The sequence below is a fragment of the Micropterus salmoides genome, unplaced genomic scaffold (assembly GCF_014851395.1).
Source record: "Micropterus salmoides isolate LMB-PRFRI ecotype aquatic unplaced genomic scaffold, ASM1485139v1 Ms_hic_scaffold_14, whole genome shotgun sequence".
Taxonomy (NCBI): domain Eukaryota; kingdom Metazoa; phylum Chordata; class Actinopteri; order Centrarchiformes; family Centrarchidae; genus Micropterus; species Micropterus salmoides.
Genome location: NW_024040485.1, coordinates 14,070,922 through 14,093,680, shown reverse-complemented (window position 1 = coordinate 14,093,680; position 22,759 = coordinate 14,070,922). Strand labels below are relative to the sequence as shown.

The 22,759-nt window shown below is 41.4% G+C and overlaps 1 protein-coding gene across 3 annotated transcripts in view; it reads left to right on the top strand.

The window, feature by feature from the left end:
- agap3 (ArfGAP with GTPase domain, ankyrin repeat and PH domain 3) overlaps window positions 1-22,759 on the top strand; it is a 114,757-nt gene that overhangs the window by 28,167 nt on the left and 63,831 nt on the right. The window contains exon 1 of one of the 3 annotated variants that reach the window (XM_038717834.1): window positions 12,837-13,072. The exons of 1 other annotated variant lie outside the window; for it this stretch is intronic. In XM_038717834.1, coding sequence (XP_038573762.1) covers window positions 12,955-13,072 — 118 coding nt within the window. In that variant the 5' untranslated portion in view covers window positions 12,837-12,954. Of the gene's footprint in view, window positions 1-12,836; window positions 13,073-14,682; window positions 16,829-22,759 lie in introns of those variants that run through there. One more of the 3 variants, XM_038717832.1, reaches the window with a different exon arrangement.

The window sequence follows — 22,759 nt, the reverse complement described above, 5'->3', positions numbered from 1 at the left end:
ATAAACCGATGACCATAATAGTTGCAATATAGCTCTAAACTGAACTTTTGGATTTTGGATTCTTCTAGTCGGACAAAACAAGTCATTTGAAGACTTGGCTATTGATGTTTTTCACTATTTTCTGACATTTTATAAACCAAATTATTAATCAGTGATTTATGAAAGTCATTGGTTGATTAATTAATATTTGAAAATAATGATTAGCCCTACTTACACTGACCTTGAAATGTTCTGCAAAATAATGTCTCTATGCTTCACAGTTCCAGTTCACCCTTTTACTCACTGACACTCGGCAATGAGCTCTAAATACTATGAAAACTGTATAGGGAAAAAAAAGGCAGCCTTGTTTTAAAGGTCAAGGATTTACATTAGTACCCTAACTCTGAAGACCCCACTGACCACACTCTGTTTACAGTTTGTGTGGCGAAATAACACCCATAACTATAGAAGCCCATAAAAAGGTAGTGGGTAATAATGGAAACTTAGGATTTATTAATGCATAGCAAGTATTTGTTTTGCACTAAGAGCCTAATTAACATTCCCTCCATGTAGCATTTAATCTTGTGCATAAATATGTTGAGTGTATGGGGATATGGGCTGCCATTTCTCCAGAATCATATAGCTGCTTACTTCATTTTCACTGAGTAGCTTTTCTTTAATGGATAATTATTCACATAAATCTGCAGCCTCCCTGCTGCATTTTCCCCCTCATCCAGTCACCTCAGCCATTTTGTTCTTACTTTGAGTGAGAGGCCGACCAACAGTGAGAGATTCCACTGAGGATGCGGAGTGCGTGGGCCACTACCCCACTGATGAGCTTCTTATGTAATATCTGTCTTCCAACCTCTCAGTGCAGGCTGGTGATGGATTGTCCACATTGAGCACAAGCTGGCAGAATTTACTCTTGTGTGGCTATGGCTATACCATTAAAGATGTTGTCCATGTTTTGTATACTGGAAGTTGGAAGTCTGCACATGAAACTTAAATGGAATTTGTGAATCATCTTAAATATCTTTTACATCTTTTTTACAAGATTTTTGAAAACATATGAGCAAGCATTGTGCTTGGATGCTTACCCTGGCTATATGCATTGCTAAAAATCCTGTATTATCTGTTCATCTTTGAGATTTTCTTCATCTCCTTTCAGTGGAAGCAGTAAAATAGGCCTATGGCTGCAAATATTTTTATGATTGTCTGCCTAAATGTATTTAGCTTTCTCATGCAGCAACAGTGACCCCCTATGGTGATGCTCTGCAACCACGTACACACACACCAGGCGAGTTTTCTTTTTGACCTCTGATGTGAAACTCTTGTTTACGCATTTCAGATGACAGACAAACAAGATGGGTACACCTCATTCAAACTGAAGTGAGACTACAACAGATTCACTGCAACAAATGGCATTACCCATAAGCACCGGGGATGCAGAAATAGAGGGTGTCTGTTGTTTTATGCCCATCTCTACGCAGTACGTGGGCAGAGCTTATGTTGGGATTTAGATGGATCCTCTCCGTTTATTGTGTCAAGGCAGTGCTCCGTTGTTGGCTAAAGCCAGATTAGCTATTTGTTTACTCTCTGCTGCTGCCCCTTCTCTTGGTGCCGCACACAGATGCTTTTATGTTTTGGTTATTATCTGTGGATCTGGAAGTCTATCTGGAGTATCTGGGGAAAAGGCCAGCGTGTCACAGTTATACTTTGTCTTTATCGCTTGACTGACTATATTTCTCATTTATTTTGTGTCTTTGGTTGAGTGGACCGGGACCGTTAAGGCACATTCCCCAAGTGACCTGTATATTTAATTGAAGACGTCCTTTTCTTACATTGAAGGTCTTGAGTTTTTCCCTGGTGTTATTTCTGTCACATTTTCTGGGAAGATAAATTCATGATCACTAGAGAAGTCCTAACTTTAAAGGGCTGTCGTGTGACTTTGCCTCGAGCTACGGTGTGTTTGATGACACAGATGCTCACTGAGAAGCAGGAAAGCACAATAATAGAGGACCCAAACCAATCAAAGCAACAGTAGATGGAACATTATTTCTCGGTTAATAAGGTATAAAATAAGCAGGAATTTCTGACTATAATACTAACACGCATCAAGGTGCCTGGTGACATTACTCATGAGTGATTAAGCTTTGCCATTGATGGATACATGTTTCTCTAGGCCTTAGATCTGTTGCAGCATTAGTCATTGCTGGACCATTAGGAGATATGGAGACACCAACAGAATTACAGCAGACTGAGCAGCTATTTACATGTGAAGAGGATAATTAGTAATCCTTCTCCCACGTATTTTTATTATTAGAATAGACATTAGAATAGTCAAGAGAGTTTATTCACGGTCAGTGCCCCGCAGGGTCCTAGCAAGTACGGCCTCGGTGTAAGTTATGCATCCTCAGTGGTGTTTGTTTCATACTGAATGTGCATGTGTCATGACTTTTTTTCAGTGTGTGTTTTCAAAGCAAAGTCTACTTAGCACTGAGAAAGTGAAAGCCAGTGCAAATCAGACCGAATCCTGAGAGCAGCTGCTTATCTGTCAAGTATTCCATAAGTAAACATGTATTTACCTCCTTACACAGTTTACACGGGAAGTTAATTTGCCATTTGAGTAGCAGGAAATTGCCATCGAAATTGACTCCATATACAATCACTTGTTTCTCCTAAATATTTTCTGTGTTGCTGCCTGTCTCACACACTTATCCTGCTGGGTTTTTGTTTATGGTAAATCCTCACTTATGATAAATCCTAGTTTTATACCTTACTTAAATTCTTGTATTAAATTACTTGGACTGTAAGAGAACATTTGCATTACTGACAGACTCTCTGTCTACAGCATCTTCACTAAGGAGTGAATTCATATCCGCCAGTTTGAGAACTTTGAGCCCACAAGCTCATCAGTCCTTTTAATTTATGCATTAGAATAAAATCAATTTTGCTTTTATCTGATTGCCTCTCTGCTGTAATATATCAGGTGAAGATGATCCTTAAAATAATCATTCATTTTTAACAGTATCTTCCACAGGCTTTGTCTTCCAGCACACATTAGGTTAGGTGAGAGATTATCACTTGACGTCAGTACATGATTAAAGCAGTGAAGTCACCTGAATACATGCATCGATGTTCATGTGGTGTTTAGCTGATAATGAAATACTGCATTCAGACTGAAATGAGCATCATTTCATGTAGAGATGGTATCATTATTCTCCTTGTTTATTTAGCTTAAATGTTGAGAAAGGACCCTGTTTCAGCTTGTTTTCAATTCAAACTTCAGTTTTATTAGCTTTCGGGGACTTAAATCATCTGTTTGATCACTTTCAGTGATACCCAGTGCATTAGGTAGTCTACAGTGCTCCTGACTGCATACCAGCACAAAGGAATAACATCAAAGAACATGGACTTGTTTGTCACACAGTCCTTGTTCATAATAATTTCAGTGGAGCCCATTCAGTTTTGATTATGTTTGTTTCCTGTTGCATCATTTCCCAAAATGTCCCAAAACCCAAAACTGCATACCTTTTATTTACACTTGATCCTTATTTGGTCACAGATTATGTTTGGGGTTTTGGCCTTTATGCATTGCTAGGATACAGGCTTTTCTAAATTTGAGATTATTTAACTGACTTAAGTTTCTTTACACAAGGAGAGTCCGCTTCATGCCGTAACACAGTGGTTCCCAACCTTGGGTTCAGGACCATAGCAAGGGATTGTAGGATACTGTACATCTGAGGGGTCTGGATGTGATCAGGATAGGACAGCAGAAGAAAGTCAGACTTTGTTTTAATCTTTGCTTTTTTGGTGCAAATTATTGGATGGTTGTACATCCCTAGTCCCTGTACCTATAAAAGTTAAGAAACCATTTAAGTAGACTCTGGTTCTTTTTAAGGGGTCATTAACCAAAAATGTTTGAAACCACTGCCCTAAAACGTAACATAACATCTGTGTATTGTGTAAATTTTCTGTTTGACAAGTTACACACTTCTTATGTTCAGTACTTGGTATTTATATTCAGACAACGAATAGCTGAGATATTGGATACTTGTTCAGCAAAATACCCTAGAAGGTGTCATTTTTGACATGCATTATGATGAAAAGTCTGCTCAGACACTGACTACTATCTGGCCTTTTGTATTGTCATTCTTAAAATTCTTTATCAACCTTCTGAACGTGCTAGTCCTGTGTTTCACTAGATAGACGAGGCTTGTGTTTTGAGGAAGGGAGACTGATGTTGACATAATGTTGGCCATCCTGCTGCTGTCACCATGATGAGGCGCAAAACTGACACTCCTGCTTTGCCGATCTCATTGGCATTCAGCAGCAGCGGCCATGCAGCAAGTTCAGACTCAATACAGACAAAGGGCCTATCAGTCAAAAATAAAAGCAGGCTACACAAGCCTTTACCTTTTGATCCCCAAACACTGACCTTGACTCTCAACTGTTTAAACTGCCTCTGTCACACTACAGGTAAAACAGGGGGAGGTCTGGGATCCTAGTTATCTTTTGCACTATGCCGTGTCTTTCCACCATCAGCACTGAAGCCTTGGAGTGCTATAGCACCTTTCAGCAGGTTTCTCCCTCCACAAGCGCTCGCACCTGTCTCTTCCAGCCCAGAAATAGTCCACTGCAGCAGTGTGCTTCTCTGAGGGGAGGGCAGCCATGTGACCTCAGAATCTATAGTACCTATGGAGATGCCTGAATAAAAATAGCAGAACTGTCATCTTCTCCTAGTACTGTAGTTCAGGCAGTGTGGGGGGGCTTCCCCTGAATTTCATTAATCTTGGAGTGTCTGCAGTTATTCATCACGCAGGATTATGTAACAGAGAATCACTTTATAGAATTGCATCTTCCGAGAAGCTGTGGGTGCAGATGTAGCCGGTGCATCTTGGTGTTTTTTTTAAGTGGCAGTTATTTGTGAGGGTCTAGTTAAAGAACAGGTCTTCCTTCTCCTGGGGATGCTGCTGATGCAGTATTCAGCAAGCACGGGGAGGGTGGAGGCTTGTGGGCGGATAGGATCGAGTTAAAGATGAAGAGATGCAGGAGGGAGGAGGAGGAGGAGGAGGAGGAGGATAACCTGGAGGAGATCACGTTCTTGTGTCATTTCTGCTGCTAAGGATTGTTTTCCTGTAGCCCAAACTGAAAATTCTCAGCTCATTAGGCATCTTATTTCACTTTGGATTAAACAAGGGAAGATGGGGGGGTGGGGGGGTGCGCGCGCATTCAAACATAATCGACCTCAGTGGCAGGGGGAAAAATCAATTGCTGAAAAGTTAGCATGGATTGGAGGTGTAGGAGGTTATGACACTTCAGATCTGAATGAGGCAGTAATGCTGAATAATAATGTACACTGTACATGCTCTGCATGCAAGGTACTTGCAATAAAGTGCATTCAAGAGGCTTTTGGTAAATTAAATATATAAATTCGGGCACATCAGTATCTCAAGTGCAACATATTTTGCTGATGCTCATTAAACGCCCATTTATTGCAATTTAAATGTAATTTTCTTTACTGGCAATGATTTGTTTAAGGTTGAAAGGTGCTAAAATGTTAGGTGTATTCTGTTACTGGAATGAGTGCAGCCTAAGCCTAACACCAGCATTTTCCTGCCTCTGCAATACACAGAAATATGACCTTTCATCACAAAACGTGTAGAGGTGATGTTTGCTTTAAGGTCTTAACTGTACTTGTGTGGCAGCTGCCTGCTTGGACAGTTTCCACAGAGCTGGAGAAGTTATTAAATAAATCTCTTTGGTACAGCAGATATGTTCCTCCGTTAAATTGACTAGATTCTCACATTCCCCGAAGGGAGAACTCCCCCTTGTCTAATAAAGATGGCTTGTCAGCATTTGGAAGAATTCAATCTCCAGGCTGCATGTAAGCCTGAACAAGTTTAGCTGATCTCTTGAATTCTCAAAAAAAAAAGAGCGAGTTGAGATGGATATCAGTTAATGTAAGTTCCAAGTAAATTTTTTTTTTCCCTTTTTCCCCTTCAGGTTGAAAACGTAGCACTTATCTCCACACATGATATCTCACACAGGCTTTTTGCCCCTTGTGTTTCCTCAAACCAACAAAAATGGGCCTATACAGTTGCGTATAGTTTACTACTTTTGATTTTGTTTGATTATAAAGGTGCAGTTTTTTGAGGGAGGATTTGAGCTGATAGTTTAATGTTTTTACATCTTTCACTTGTCAGTGTCAAAACCTGACAAAGACTCTGCGAGAGAATATCAGATGAGGAATGAGGAGTCACAGAAACTGTGTATTCAGCATGCTGTGGTGCCCTGCGGAGAATCGGATCAGCAGTTTTGATATTCTCACATTTAACATGAAAGATGTCAAAGTAAACATGACCACAACGAGCTTATGTTTCCATATTACTGTTATGTCTGTGAGTATGTCAAGCCGTTGTTTTGTTTCTTAATATCCCAGCTAGTCCATCTCAGAGCTGCCATTTTCAAACTTACTGACATTATAACAAAAGCCCTCCAGTAGGCCTCATTTCTCAAGGAAATAGTGGTTGAGCACCATCACTCAGTGTCTCCACGTCCGGTTTAATCACATGCAGGCTTTCTGGCTCACCTCGACCTGCTGCTCTCAGGCCCACATCGTACTGGACTGAAGCGATGAGCATGATGAAATGTTTCCTCCCCCGATGTACCTGGCAGGGACAGGATGATATGTCATTATGTTAAGGGCACCTAAAAATGTCATGAGGAGCGTGTAATGTAACTGCTCCATATTGAGTTTGACAAATAGAGCTGTCATGAACCTTCACCAATTAGGATACAGATGTTTGCGCTGGCCTCTCCAACCTCGACGTCTCCGTCATTCAGCCATTGTAGATGGCAACTGAGCTGGAACTAAGCCTCTGTGTGTGGCTGTCTGACGGAGGACGTGTTCATATCCAGAATAGTGATGACATGTCATTTCTGATAGAGGTTCACAACATTTATGAATTTAAAGTTATTCAATTTCATGCTAAAGCCCCCCTTTTGAAACCTCTGGGAGATTTCAGACCAGTGCAAGCTTCAGGGAGGGAATCTGTTATCTGTCAATATGTTTGTTTGTTTTTTGATATTGAGAAATAATGAATAGATATGAAATAATGAAAGTAAATTGACTTTTCTTTTTTGCAAGTTTACCTCACTGTCTTCGCTTTTGTGCCCTTCACTCTCTATGCACCATGATAATTGTTAGTAACCAGGCTACCACAGTGCCTGCAGAGTGCCATTTAACTTGAACTGGTGGAGCATGGCTTAATTGTCAGTCACCTGTGGAACTAAATCTCCCAGAGCTATTTTACAGGCAGAGGATTTCAGATTTTCATCAGTCACAGATATGCCAGTTAAATGAACATAACAACAATTAATCCCACATTGAATACTAAATCGATGATGCGTCACTATCCTGGAGCCATTATCTGTTGAAACCTGATTGCATAACTGTTTGCAGTACACGAATGGCAGTGTATCAAGGGAGGAACACAGAGTTTTTTATTTTGTAAACCTGAGGTTCATGAACTGTATCAGCTTTATGGAAACAAATAAATACTCCAATGTTAGATCAGTCAGCAGCTTCTCCACAGCCTTGCATTCTATTAGCACTGGTGGGGGGTGGGGTGGGGGGCATTGGTAGGAATGATGGTCCTGACTTCTTTGTTAATGGTGTCGTCAGCTTCATAACGAAGCTCCCAGCTTATTGTCTCAGCATGCATGGGCGGCACAGGAACGGAGACAAAAGGCGTGGGAAATTACATGGGAGCTTGTGCCCAAATGTGTCGCTATTCTTGGCCTTCTTTTTGGAACAGCACGGAAAGAAAAACCTTGAAAGGAGTGAAAAGTAGAAGACCAAACAGAATTGGACAATATACTGTAGCTTTATTGCTTCAGCTATAGAAATGCAGCCGAAAGAAATACAGCAGACGTGTGTTTTTTTTGTGCGTAAACCACAGAAAGAAGCAATGATAATGGCTCATGGTAAAGAACATCATTACTACTTAATAACAACTTGCAAGGGTTTGTAAAAATAGAAAATGGAGTAAAGTTGAAACGTTTGTGGTCGACTGATGTTGTGATTGTCAGTTCCATTTATTTTAACAACGGCGGGATTGTTACAATGGGATGGCGATGTGGTACAAGGATGCAGCTGAAGGCCAGATGGCGCATGACAGATTACATGTTTGCTATCAGAAGAAGGAAATTGGAAGAAAAAGATGATCCAGGTAGCGTGATAGCTTGAAGGGGTTTAGATATTGGTGAGCAAGATAGTGACATATGCAAAACCGCAGCTACTCCCTACTCCCAAAACACCAAGCTAATGCTCCTAAATGAAACAGAAGCCTGATAAAAGAGATTTCTTTCCGTTTATATTGCGCCTCACAAGCTGTGCCCTACCTCTGACCTCCCTGGGCTGGGAACAGTAGTTTGGCGCTTCACAGAGATGTCAGCACTTTATAGCACATAATATTTTCAGTGAATTAACTAAAAATCAAGCATATCTCATTCCTGTTCCCCAATGATCTTTCAGGATGTCTCTCTGTTCCTGTGTAATAATACCAAAAATGTTCCTACTGCTCATTCAACATTATGATAAAGATTGCAGAATTCAATACCACATCAAAGCTATTGAGTAAAAGTGAATTTGAAGGCAAGTTTTAAAAGATGACACCATCAAGCGGGGGTTTGCAAACTAATGTGTAGAGGAGGAGGAGGACTGGGAGCCACCAGCCCACACAAAGCTGCCTGTAAAAACTGTGCATCTCTCTGCAGCTTCCTCCTGCGTTCTCTCACTGGTCATTTTGTCATCTTCTACAAACCAGTATATGCCTTCGTGTTTCCCTGTGTGCCTATTCCCAGTTACTGAAATTCACACTGACCTTTTTCTGTGTTCAGTTGTTCATTCTTTTTAGTCTTTCTGGCCAAGTCTGCAAACTTCACCTAGAGTTTTCTGCACTTTTCTTTGTCTGACACATGAAACGAATAGTAACATATTAGATGGCAGGGTGGCTGTGATGTTTGCAAAAATCAGTAGTCACAGAGCCTGTTCATCCACCCATGAATGTACAGTACATTAGCAGGTAAAAACACACACAATGCACAAACACTGATCCGTGGCACTTCATGTTGAGTATTATTTTCTGTCAGAGGAAACAGGCAAATTAGCAGTGAGGAGCATCTTGGATGTCAAACATTTTAATAAGGGGGCTTCATGCTGCTTATACAGCTTAGATTACGCAACTACAGACACACTCACTGTCATTGTCTCTCCCCCATTCAATCTCATGCATTCTCCGTCTCTGTCTTTCTCTCACACACGCTATACAAATGCAGAAGCTCTCTCTCAAAACCTGAATTTTAGAGACAGAAGCGTCTGGAATTTTTTCACAACCTCCCACAGATGTCCTCGAACCTATCATTTTCTCTGCAGTGGAGCAATGGTGACGTATGCTCGTTGCTAGTGCAGCTGAATTTTAAAAAGCTCTACACCCACGCTGAATACCACTACTGCAAGCATAATTATCATAAACTTTCCTTGCCGTCTGTAGCCCTTCTGTCTCTGTGTATGATTCTCCTGACTTATTCAGTTGCAGACATTAATTCAGTGCCAATGCTGAAGGGGAGGGTGAAGGGGTCTGGTAAATTTATGTCTTTTTGAAATTTGGTAGGTCATGTGTATAATCACTGCTGCTGTGTAATCACCTGGGTGTGGGGGAATCAAAAGCACATGTTAGCATATTTTCCCCGTGTGTGTGTGTGTGTGGGGGGGTGTTTTTGCGTATACCAGTACATGCGTTCCTACATGGACGAATGCACAAATTGGCGTACGTCGCACCCAAACTGCAGTTTGTTTACATTATGTCTGCAAGCTATTCTCATTGTGGAATGTGGCAATTAATACAGTTGTACAGTGATTTTTAGGTATATTCACCTCATTTCATTTTAAGCTATGACAACCATTCCTGTGTGTGTTTATTTATCAAATTTATAATTCAGATCTTTCAAGGGAATTTGCCATTTGACAGACCTGTTTGTAAGTTTTTGGAGGGTGTCACATCAAGTTTTAACTGTGCCAAAGAGAGCTGGATAGTCACACCCAGGAAAACATCAGTATTCAGAGGAACTCCCTTGTGACTGCCTACACTTATAATTAACAGTGATAATTTACCCCCCCCCCCATGTTTTTTTTCCTTAAAGATTTTTTTTCGTGATAGGTTTGCCACTCTCCAAGTGCTTTAACAGTCCCCAGCACCCAGTCTTCTTCATCTTCATCTTCATTTCAAAACTAAGCAACTTGACGCTTAACAAGCTAAAATGTTAATACTAGAATTAGGCATATTTTAAACCTGATCTTATTAGGAGCTCTGTTTGTAGTTAAAACTCTTTTAATTTTTTCTAGCCTTTGAGATGTAAAATTGACATATGGATTTTGGGTTATGTAGCCCACATCTAAATGCTCTGAGATTTTTTTTTTTAAAATTCTCCCCTGTATTTTCTCATCTTTTGCCCGAAAGGAGCACAACTAATTGCATTTCGTGCTCAAATTAAAAATCCAAAAGATGGCGTCAGGACTCATTTGGTATGGTTGAAGCCTCAGGCAGAACCTTGTACAAGGTCGATTAACAATTCAGAGCTCATGTGTCTGGTCTGTGCTGATGCCAATCACTGTTCCTGACTCTGTCCAGTGAGGTCAGAACTTTTTTTTTGGTTGCTGTGAATAATTTCCTGCAATGCGTTAATTTACTTTCATATGTTCACATAAGGCTATATTTAAAAGCATGACATCAATACCTATTAAAAGTCCTGAAAATTTTTGTTCTCATTAAACCTTGTGAGTCACTGCCGCAAGCTTTGACACTGATTTGTCATGCAAAGCTCTCACCAAACACTTGTGAATAATGCAGATGACACTGGGATGTTTGTGCTTTCAGAAAGTAGATAACACCAGAGGTTTTGTCTTTCCTCACAATACTCGGGGAAGCTAGATGCTCATCAGGTGTGAGTTGTGCTGCTGTTATGTATGTGTTAATTAGGTCAAATTAGGCCGTGACTGCAGCCACCTGTCAGAACTATTGCCGACTATCCGGAGTCAGGGAGCCACCTTCATTGACTGTTCTTGTTACACTGTTTGACAGTGGAAGCAAACTGTCTTCATGAAGGAGTGTATATGTGCATGGCTTCCTCACACTGACTCATGTTCTAATGCTGACGATGGGTTGGATGCATCATGCTATCTGCTAGACAACACCAGCATTTGCTGTGCACAGTGTCTGTGCCCTTATATAAATACACCAGTGCTGCCCATCTGTCATGTCTGGTATTCAAACGTATCTGTTCTGTGGTTCCTGCTAACAGGTGTTCAGAAGGTATCACTGCTTAAGCCCTAAATGTAACTGATGATGCTGTAAAAAAACATTCCTAATTCTAACGCTTACCATTGCCAGGCTTACAGTAGGTGACTGCAGCGTGGAGACATCTGAGTGAGGTTGTTCAATTTCAGAAGTTGGTTCAAACTACGAAAGTATTTTCTTTAGAGGAGTGTTTTGCTTTTGACAACACTGCAGTTCCTCAGTGGTGTGACTGCCACCCTCTGGAAGCAACAAGTATATTGTGTCAAATTATCTCAACTGAAAATGCAGATACTATTGAATAACACAAGGCCTAATTGATTTCAATTAGGGAGATGAGACAAAAGTACAGACAATCTAATTAGGGTCTGTAATGACTTTTTTCAATAAAACTATATAATGATACATGTTTTGAATTAAATTTGGGTGTTATATCCCATTAGATAAGAAAAATGTCCCCTCTTCTATTCTTATTTACTTTAAGAATACTGTTTGTACAATATCTGGAGTGCCAGTGCATTAAAATGTAATGTTGTATTTCTAAAATACTGGAAAAGTAGAAATGGCTTTTGGGATATTCAACAAAATCCATTTCAGTGTTTCTTTGTTTATGACATTTACTGACAAAGATAGATGATTGAGGTGAGACTGATAACAAATATATTTCTTTTATAAAGTACCAAGAAAACCTTTGTGTTGGTAAGGACTTATGAGGTAAGGAATATAGCCTAAGGGAAGTAAAGGACAATCTCAGGTCAGAGCAATGTTGGTAAACCAACAACAGTACACTAATGTTTTATAACAGTGACTCAGATAAATAGTTAAATAGCCAACAGACATGCAGTGTGATATCAGCTCACAATCAGGCAGGTGTGTGTGTGTGTGTGTGTGTGTACGCACACACAGAGAGAGAGAGAGAGAGAGAGAAATTCAGGAATCTCAAAATATGCTAATCCAGTTTTTCTGCTAAAGCCCTCCCAGCCACCATCAAGATACTGTTACAAGAGGGTGAAACATTTAGCTGTGGGACAGAGAAGGAGCGAGGGGCACACAAGAGAAGCTCTGTTACCTAGTATGTACTTTTAAATAAAATAACAGGATTTACCACAGAGCAGGTTTCCTCTGGACCAAACTGCAACAATGACAACAGGACAGTGGATTAACTTTAATCCTATCAGTGTTTCTTATGTAGGACCCTGTTGACCAACACCTGTATTACGAATTACCGGGAGCAAACGACTCCAAGTGAACCATGACACATGGCCGCTCTGGGCCACTCCCTCAAACTGTCCAGTAATGTTTTGGGTTTGTGCTGGTAACCACATTATCAGGTCTGCATGGAAGACATATCATGGACACAGCATGATGCAACTGACAAAAGGAGAGATTTTGCCGGACAAAGTGGCTAAGGACTAACATGCTGGAGCTAAAAATTGGACTGCAGGGTGATTTTCACAACAATGCCTGATAGAACCAAGGCGCGCAACCCATGAGGAGAGGAAAATGAAAAGATGATCAACAATTTGGACTGACGTGATATTTCAGGCACCTGGAGGTTTTCTTTTGAATGGTTATATCTTGAGTGATGGAGAAGTCCCTTTGAGGTTGTAGGTAGACTATGTTGCTGTGCTTTGGGAGCCGTAGACGAGCTCGACACCGGATCCAGTGGAGTGAAAAGAATTGTTTGCTTGATGATGAGTCTCAGATCGTTCCAAACCCGTGCTTCCTAGACACAGGTAAAGGCCGGCACAGTGAGCCTTGACAGCTTAACTTTGACCTAACTTCACTGTCAAGGCATCTTTTTCTGGCATTTTACTGGTAATACTGAATGCTCTCTAATAAGAAACCAAGAGATCCCTGATTGTGCGTATGTGCGGTTACAGTGCATGCTAAAAAGTAAAGCACTGGGTATACTCAAACAATGCCTTTAAATGTTTTTCCATTCTTACACACCCAGTCTGCTGATAAGGATACAAAAGGAAAAGAAATGCACCAAGTAAATACCTTCAATATCAGTGCTCACACAGAATGAAAGGCCTTGATTCAGGCAAGCTTAAACTAATGTCATTTTGGAGCATGTTTTTCTTTCAACCTGAAGAAATCGTCCTCGTTTCAGCTATTAGAGGGTTTTAGGGTGTTTTTTATGAAAAGGGAGGTTTGTAAATCAACTGCTGGTGAGAATCTGCTTTTTGGCACAAAGCTGCTGTGACGCTCGGACTGCAACTTCCAGCTTCATGGTTATCCTGGATTTGCCACAGTGACGCACTCTGAGATTGGGCAGTCATTGTTGTCATTTTGCTCTCCGGTTTTCTCTGCCAAAAACCCTCAAAAGCAGTATTCCGAAATTCTGATCATTCACCTGTTTCGGGGGTTTGTACGCAATATAGGAAATGTTTGGGAGAAGTTTCAATAAAATATCCAAATAAAGAGAGGGCTGTTCCGATGTTGTGTCAGTAAAACATAATTCAGGCAAATTACACCAAGATTAATGTTTACCCAATCAAAATCAATACAACCTTAGGGGAATTTTCCCCCAGTTTTATGTTCTACCAGCATTTTTCAGTTTTTGACCACAAAGGGGCAGTGTTCCAGCCTTAACCGCACTGTAACCAGATTGCTGCAAGTTTAGTAAGTGAAATCTGGCTTGATTCAGATGATGCTCTTTATAGAACATGGCCCTATGTTAGATGGCTCCATTTCAGTTCACTAGTGCATTATAGAGCACCACACCTCTGAAAACAGGGAAATGGAACACGAAAATGTAAGCTCATTTAAGCTTAAGCTCTCCCACTGTGTGTAGGCTGTGTTGTGGGAGCCACTGGAAGCGTGCTATGTAGTTGTGTGGATAGTTGTGGTTACTAACAAGTTGCATTTGTGTTCCCTTAGTTCCTGTAGTGAGAGGCGTTCTTTTTTTTTTTTTTTCTTAAGTTGTGCAGATATTTCCTTAACAAAGAGATCTGACCAAACTCTGTACAACCTAAGCAATGTCGCAATGCTATACTCTTCATTTTAATACAAGCTGGTGGTCACTAAAATGTGGATTAACGAATAAGGGTATTTGGTGACCGTAACACAACTCTCTCTTCCTCTGTTAAACATAGGAGAGTATCCCTTGTTTTGTGTTTTACCATTGGTCTGAAGAACACAAAGTGCCCATTCATGGCTGGTGTTGATTGTCGTGTCCTTGTTGATTACAGCAGTGTGTAATCAGCTCAGTCTTCTCTCAATCCCATGTTAACGTTTGTCTGTTTATGTCTCTGGGGGCAGCTAGCAGCTCAGGAGGGCGTGTTTAATGCCTGTGGGATCCACTCCTTGTTTTCCATGTGTCCCAGGGGTTGGAAGGCAGCTGAAAGTTCAAACAGAGACTCACTCCCTCATGCTCTACATGGCAAGAGCTCAGAGATTAAAGGGTTTGTCTGCACCGCCAACAACAAGGATAGCTCACTTCATAACTTGCCAAAGAGGAAGGATGATTCTGTTTTTTTTTTTTAAGTTGCAACTTTTACAGATACGACTTTGTTGCAAAACAAGCAGTGGATAACCTGTTTTTCTTTTGTTCATCTGCCTGTTCAGGACAAGTAGAACAAAGTGTGGGAAGAAAGCAGCTACCATCTAAATGCCTGTGTGAGTGTGCTGAGTAAAGGAGCCAGAGGATGCAGGTGGCAGCAAAGCTTTGCTCTAACTTGTTTGAAGTTTTTTTCCCATGTCAAAGGTGAAGGATTATGCCTGGCATAGGAATTTAGTCTTCAAACGAAGGACTTCATGAGCTGAATCTCTACATCTCCTGGGCAGAATGTGAACATTGGCTTGTGCTACAGGCTTGTATTGGTGTCTGAATGAGGATGTATGTGTGAATCAGTTTTACTTAAGTGCCATGCTATTCCTTAGCAGTGGGACTGTGGATGTGACCCCAAGGAGTACAGCCATTTGCCAACAGCAGGGGAAAATCGTTTACCACATCTCTGTAATCCTGAAAGAAACACAGGGAGATGCGCCGAGTTCAGAGCTGGGAATGGGCCGGGTCACCAACACCCCGGTGGAGAATTGCCAGCCAAGAGGAGAGATAATTAGTGTAGTGCCAATGGAGAACAGCCCCAGGCTGGGCAGGGCACGACAGGAGCTCGACAGGTGGCCCTCCCTGAGCCGCACAGGTAGAGCTGGGAGGCAAAGAGAGGAGGTAGTTGTAGAGGAAAATGAGGAGGAGTTGGATGAGGTGGAGGGAAAAATGAAGACAGACAGGTTTTTGAAACAGCCTTCCAAGAACTCAGGTAACTCCTCACAGCAAGACAAAGACGTGGCAGAATTTGCTGCTCAGACAGACACCCGGGAGCAACACATTTGGAGCGCAACATTACGCTCTGTCACCGCTCATGCTAAAGGGCTTGTCTTTGGGGAACATGGCACTGTTGCAGGACATAGCTCTCTGCCACGGGCCGTGTTGCGAAGGCCACGTCAGGATGAAGCTCCGCTGGGTAGGAAAACGCTGAGCATGTATGGCGACTCAGTCAAGCAGCAAAGAGATTCTCAACCTGAACAAGAAAGACGGCTGCGGAGGCCCAGGAGTGTGTGCATGCTGGCAGGCCCAGGCCCTGTCCCTGTCCTGCCGGAGCCCTCGATCCAGCACAATGTCAGGAGGGCAGGCATTTTAGAAAATGACCAGCAGTACAGGAGCAGGAAGGCTGAGTTGAGGGCTGTGGATGGCCTCAGTCCCGTCGTAGCTCAGCTGCCTTTGCTCCCTGCAGAGGTGACCCCCAGAGTCCGCCAAAGGAGCTGTAAACCCAGGCCTGTCAGTATGACAGTACTAGAGCTAAGAAAGAGGGGCTCTGATGATGAGCTAGATAGCCAGAGGAGCTGCAGCCACACAGGCAGCGATGGAGGAGGCTTTGTCAAAGGGGCCTTACGTTGGAGGCTTTTTGGCAAAGCAGCTCGAGATAAGAACAAGGAGAAGGAAAGTGACAAAGATGCAAAATCTTCTCTCAAATCCAGCAAATGTGATGCTCCAAAAAGCACACTGAGCTCCTTAAGGCGGAGCCTCAGTCTGCGAATCAGGAGGACTCGGCCCCGGGACAAAGTTACTTTAGGGTCTGAAACGGAGTCAAAGGAGTGCTCTCGGACTAGAAGTACTGCTGAGGAGACAACAATGGCTCCACTACCTTTTTCGTACCTCACAGGAAGAACCCTTCCAACTTCCAGTGAGCCGATAGAGGATGGAGGCATGCAGTATATTCAGTACCACAGTAGGGGGAAGGTCAAGGTAATGGAGGTACCCCTCTGTCCAACAAAACTGTCTTCCAAACCAGTGCAGGAAGAACCAAGCTTATGGCAGCTCATAGCCAACCGTTTCAGGAGGAAAGAGCAGCCATTCAGTGGTAAATGTGAATCCCAGCAGTCCCAGAGCAAAGACACAGGCCAGTATCCCCTGGCTGGGAATAATAAGTCACAGCCAGTCACCATAGAGACTCTGGCAGGCATTGACTCCCACAAAGGTCAAGGTAAGACCAAGGCAAGATTGCTGAATTTATTTCTCAGCTCACTTCTCCGTTCATAGCTCCTCCTTCACTGCATAGAAAGTTACAGCTCAAGGGAAACAAGGAAGTGCTCTTTTTTTTTTAGAAGGACGGGCAAATGAAAAACACATGGGGAATTGTGAGTTTGGATGGCATTCAAAAACGTCTGGTTCCAGAGAGTCCTTTTGGAATTTCTATTTTGGGTACTTAATTTGTGTTTTTCATGTGTGAACTGCCAGTGTGTATGCACTTAAATCAATTTGCCTTGCATAAGATTTTTTGAAGTTCAGTAAATGAGTAGGTAAGTACAATAAACTCAATCACCAGCAACTGACAAGAACATATTATAATTGTTTTCCAGTGTGGTATAAGCAGCCCCAGTACTGTATGTGTTACCCAGGCACAGTATATGAGAGTCTTGATAATGCTGTCTGTTGGCCTCACAGAGAAACAGCTTAAAGCAGTAGCATTAACGCAGTTAGTGGTTGTAATGGGGATGCGTTTGGCAGCCTAGCAGGGCTAAATTAAGAAGGCTTACATACTATAATGATGGGGAGAAGAGAAGAAGACTTGAGCACTGTGTTTAAAGGTTAACTCTGTGGAGTGTGTTTGTCCAGTTTCCTGGAAGAGCAGGCAGAGAGAGGAAAATATTTGTAACTATCTGAATTAATAGCTGTGATTTGCTGCATTTTGTGTGTCAAGCTCCAATTTCACACCTTCACACGAGGACCTAATTAGTTGTCTGTGACAACTTAATGACTTTCCCTAATGTCAGGTCACACATATCCTGTACTCATTCGCATTCAGCCAAGCTTTGAACCAGCAAACCAGATTTTTCATTCTCATTCCAGCATAATGCTCGTAATGGTTCCTGAGGTCAACCTAGTTGATCTCCCAGTCTATTTGTATTCTCACATGACATGTTACCAAGGATACCTATTTCTGTTGTGGAGTGTCAAGTGGTATTTGTCCATTTATTCCACTGCAGAGTCAGTCAGTCAGGCATTAGGAATGTAGGTGTGCCATTCGGCCTGAGTAAAGTTGTTAAAGGTGTTCAATGCCCTGGGTGGGACTCTGCTCAAGTTGCTACCTGCCGAAGTGTTTGCTACTAAATTAAATCTAGAAAGCTGAAGCCCTGCCTTCACCTAAACATGCACACGCTCCTTAATCTTGTGTGTGAGTGAGGTTTGGAGGAAGGTACAAGATACAGGGTGAGGGGTTTGAGGTGTGCAGGCTGTGTACCCACCCCCACCTGTGGATGAACAAAGCCACTCTGTCGTACCAGTGGAGGCATGAGTGATCAGTGAACCATGTGCTGAGATGGGGTCTCTCTGGGGGTCTTTGGGTTGGAGGAGGGGTGGCTGGTCACGGGGCCTAGGTGGCCAGCAGTACACTTACCTAGTGAAGGTTGAAATATTGGGAATGGGACTGTAGGTACGACACTGTAAGAAGCCTCGGTGTAAAGTGTCAGCGGGATCCAGCTGACAGAAATGTGCTCACTGATGCGGATTTATTCTTACTTGCCTTGACTTGCCATTACCTTTTGACAATTTGAAGAAAATTCCCCCATGTGTGTGATCCATCCTCCTTTATCTTGAATCTGACATAAAATGTATTCATGAGGATGGAATTCCCTTTGATTCTTCCCCTTGGTATGTCTCATTTGATACCACATCCTGTGAATTTCTGCCAACAGTATTTCCTGAATCAACTTTACATTGTAGCTGTATTTAGTCTGCCTACTTCTACAAAATCTGCAGGTGGAAAATGTATTTAAAAGAAGCGTTGCTTATTCCATTCATACCAGAAGGGTTGAGTGAGCCAAACTCCCTGCAGGTAATTATGTTTAAGACAAACCGATGCATTTAAGAAAATTGGGACAAACAGTTACACTGTGATAATGCCCTCTCACCTGCTGTAGGAGAAATGGGAGACGGCAAGAAATTGGATAATCACTGAGTGAAACAGTTTGAGCATTAACAGAGGGAAATCTGTTAACTATCGCATATAAACTCATATTTGAGCATCTGCCACTACAAACCTCAGCTATGAGGTGAGCTTTTCTCCAACAAGTACAAACTGTTTGTTTTTTGAAGTTTGAGTTTGGGCCTGCAATTTGCAGATCTTCTATCCCTTTGTATGCAGTTTTCCTTTTTAATTCACAGTTGATTGTTTCCATCAGTTGCACTGTTTGTGGATAATCTGACATGTTCTTAACTTAACCCTACAAATTGAGTTAATCAACATGGGCTTTGTCCTGCAAGACATCTCAAACCCCATTTTCCAAATCTCACGTTAGAGAACCCTGAACCAGAATGCCCGATTTACTTTCGGGGAAGTGATCAATGTCTGTCTGCAGACAGAACAAGGCTTTAAGATCCTTAAGTAGGGCAGGCTATCCAGACCGCATTAGACTGGCTTGGTATAAAGATTTTTACCTTGTTCTCTGCTGATTGTGTTTGTCACTTACCTCCTTAGATAGAAATAACAGGTTGGTGTTTGGGAGCTTAGAGGAGCTCTGACTGGGTTGTTCACTGAATGAATGGCTCCGAACAGCAGCACATAAAAGGAATATGATGCAGGATGATTTTGTAAAGATGGGCATGATAAAAGTAGTCAGCCAGGGAATGTTGGTTGGTCTTGAGGTTGGCAAATAAGGGAAGTAGAAATACTAATTGCTAGCTAAATTCTCACTCTGTAATTTGTGACAGTGGGAAAGCATGGTTGGAAAGTCAGTCAGAGCTAGAGTGGAAATTTAGACCTCAAGGTTGTCCTCTCTCATTCCAAAAACCATTTCAGATTCACTGCACGTAGAAATGTTCCCATGTATGCACATGCACACACACTCAAAAAAAAAAAACCATATGCGCAGCATTTTTGCTCACATTGCATTTCCTTTTCTCATTAAAATGGAATAAGTGGGGGGACGATTGTGCTTCGCTACCTTCTAACTGAACGGTCATTTTTATCTGAGTAGACATGAGCAGTGAAGTGAAAACCCTAACAAACAAGCTGGCAACGCAGTTTTCCCCTCACAGAGACAAAGACACTGGTGTCCTCTCTAGCATCACAGATGCCGGGGCTTTCTGTTTCCATAGGCATTCTGGGACACAGTAATGCAGGGATGTTCATTTTTAAAGGATGATATAACACAGAGCACATGGATTTAATTAGGGCCTTTTTTTAAGCAGGATACCAAAATGTACTCTCTGCCCTAAGGATGCCAAAAAGTTAGGCATCTTCTCGGTGTTAAAATTTGTTGTGGGTGTGTTCATAAGAGGAAATATATGAGATGATTGTTAAGAAAAATGTGTAAATCCTCATTTCTTTTCAGTGTTTTTATGTCCTTGAAATCATAAAAAGTAAGAGAATGTTCTGTTCTAGACATGCAGCGCTTGTCAGTAGCCAGCAACTCCATTTCTATCTTGGCCTTTGATGACCCTAATTTTCCTCCATAGTTATCTATGGATTGGCCTTTTATGTGAATATGTCCCCCTTTTGAAAGTTTGATTATGTGGATAAAGGTGAGAAAAATGTCTGTGCATCTGGGACGCTTTTTTCTGTTTTTTGTTCTTCATTTTACTCTGTTTCGGTTTAATTATCTGTTTATTGATTCTTTGTTAATGTTGACTTAATGCAACAAGTGGTAAGGACTGGAACCTTTCAATGTGTTAGTCTAATTGATAGTTTATCAACCCAATTATGTGAAAAATAACACAATATAAATTCATCATTACAAGTACAGATAATAAATCGCTAAATGATAGGTCTGTACAAAATGACAGGAAATCCAAGAAAACAAGGCAACAACTTTATCTGATACTGTCTCAGAGCACTGTGAGCTGCGTTCAGTTTCCTGCACTGAAAACTCAGATGGGTATCTTCGCTCATGTTCTGACATGTCAAACCCACACTGAGAGGGCTTAACATGAGGCGTGCTGTTTAAAGACTACTCTGCTCCACACAATGCTTGATGAAAGGCCCTTCTGTTAGGGATGAACTTTTCTCCTCTCCCACAACAAGTGACACATCCTGAGCAGCACAAGGCTCGTTGTAAATGGAGGTCAGAAATAAGTAAACATTTTAGCAGAAGTTTTTTGTTTTGTTTACTCTAACTGTTGTAAAGAGATTTTTGGCTCATGTCTACTCAGCAATGAGTCGTGTGCTTTTAGCATAGGTTTTGGAGAGAAAATAGAAACGTTTCTTAAAGCGACAGTGGATACCTTACTGTTTATGCTGTCAGTCCTTTCATATTAGAATCACCGTGGGCACAAAGGGAAACCACTATTGCGGCAACAAACAGGATTCAGACGTGGCAAGGGAGTGTTGGGGGTTCACCTGGTTACACACACCTTGTTACCTGGAGACAGAGAGTCTACACTCCTGTATTAGAGATGGTATCTGCTTCTTGGGGGGTTCAGATGGTGAGAAAGCCATGATCCAACACAGGAAGGTGGTCTTTGTTCTAATAGCTGTTATGACACATAGTTGTGTACTCCATCTCTGTGGGAAACAAGCACAGCTTGTGGAGTTGTCATTTGTGTTTTTAGTTGTGAGAGTTTGTATTGTTCCTCACTGTGCTCTTTCCCACTGCCCTGTTTCAAAGCATGAGACAAAGTCTCCAAATGTGACTGGAAAACCAGACAAGTTGTGTCAAGCCTGATAATGGCTGTCTTTTCACAATGGATTAGCTAAAACCCGTTTAGAGATTCCACTATGTTGAAACCTTTATATTGACATATTCTGCATAGATTGTACTTTCCATAGGTGTTTCTCAATTACTTCTTGACATTTATGTGCTTTATAAGTTCTACATACATAAACAAAACAGGACATGAGCAAATACGTCAGAGTGAGAGATCTTTATTGACTGGTTGTTTCTATAAATGTGTTTTTCGTCTGTAACCAACCATTGGTTTAATTCTCAATTAATCTGCCAATTTGATAAAATGTTCAGGATCAGGGATTAAATCAAAACATGTTTAAAGCTTGGCTTATTATAATTGCTTATGTTCAAACAACTGTCCATAACCCAAATATGTTCAATTAACTACTATAGATTTTCTTTTTCTTTTTTAAAAACAGACAATATCCAAATTTCATCTTTCTTCTTCTCCAAAGTGACTGAGTAATTGATTAAGCGACTAATTGTTGCAACTCCAATGTGTTAAAAGGATAATCTTTTCGCATTAAAACTCAGCCTATGTTACATATTTTGTTGATTTTTGTACTTAAATTATCCCAGATGTTTCCAACAATAATCAAACCTAGAGAAATTCTCAGTTTTATTCAAGGTAACGGTGCAATTCATTTGGTCTCATGTCAATGGCGTCCATCCCCTTTACCCCTGTAGTTCCTATAACTTCTGGGGAGACGTGGGATACGTCAGAGTGAGGAAGGAAGTCGGGAAAGGTGACTAAACTTAACGTGAATAAAACTTTAATACATTACCCCGTCTGTGAACATGATTTCTGCCTGTCTCACGTCAGAAAGATTTTAATCGGCAATGGTGGATGTTTAACACCGAAGACGACTCCCCCCATGCTCCCACGCTAATTCACAACATCATCAAACTACATCTTATGTTATTGTTTTGGTGTGAGAGACACCTAGCGACAGAAATCTTCTTCACTTTGGACAGCATGGCTCTGCAAATCTACACTAAACTGTATAAAAGTTTGACATACTCCTGCTGGTTTACTCTGGAGTTTTTATATGCAGGAAATAAAAGATAATGGAACAAACACTCTTTTAAAAAATCAATTCCCCCCACTATGTCAAACTGTGCATAGGCTTTGCCATATGTATACGACAGCTGAACATTCCATCATAAAACCTGTTGCACACAGCACAGATAGTGTATAAACTGTAGCTGTAAAGACACTTTGCCATCATCCAATGGGAAATACTTGTAAT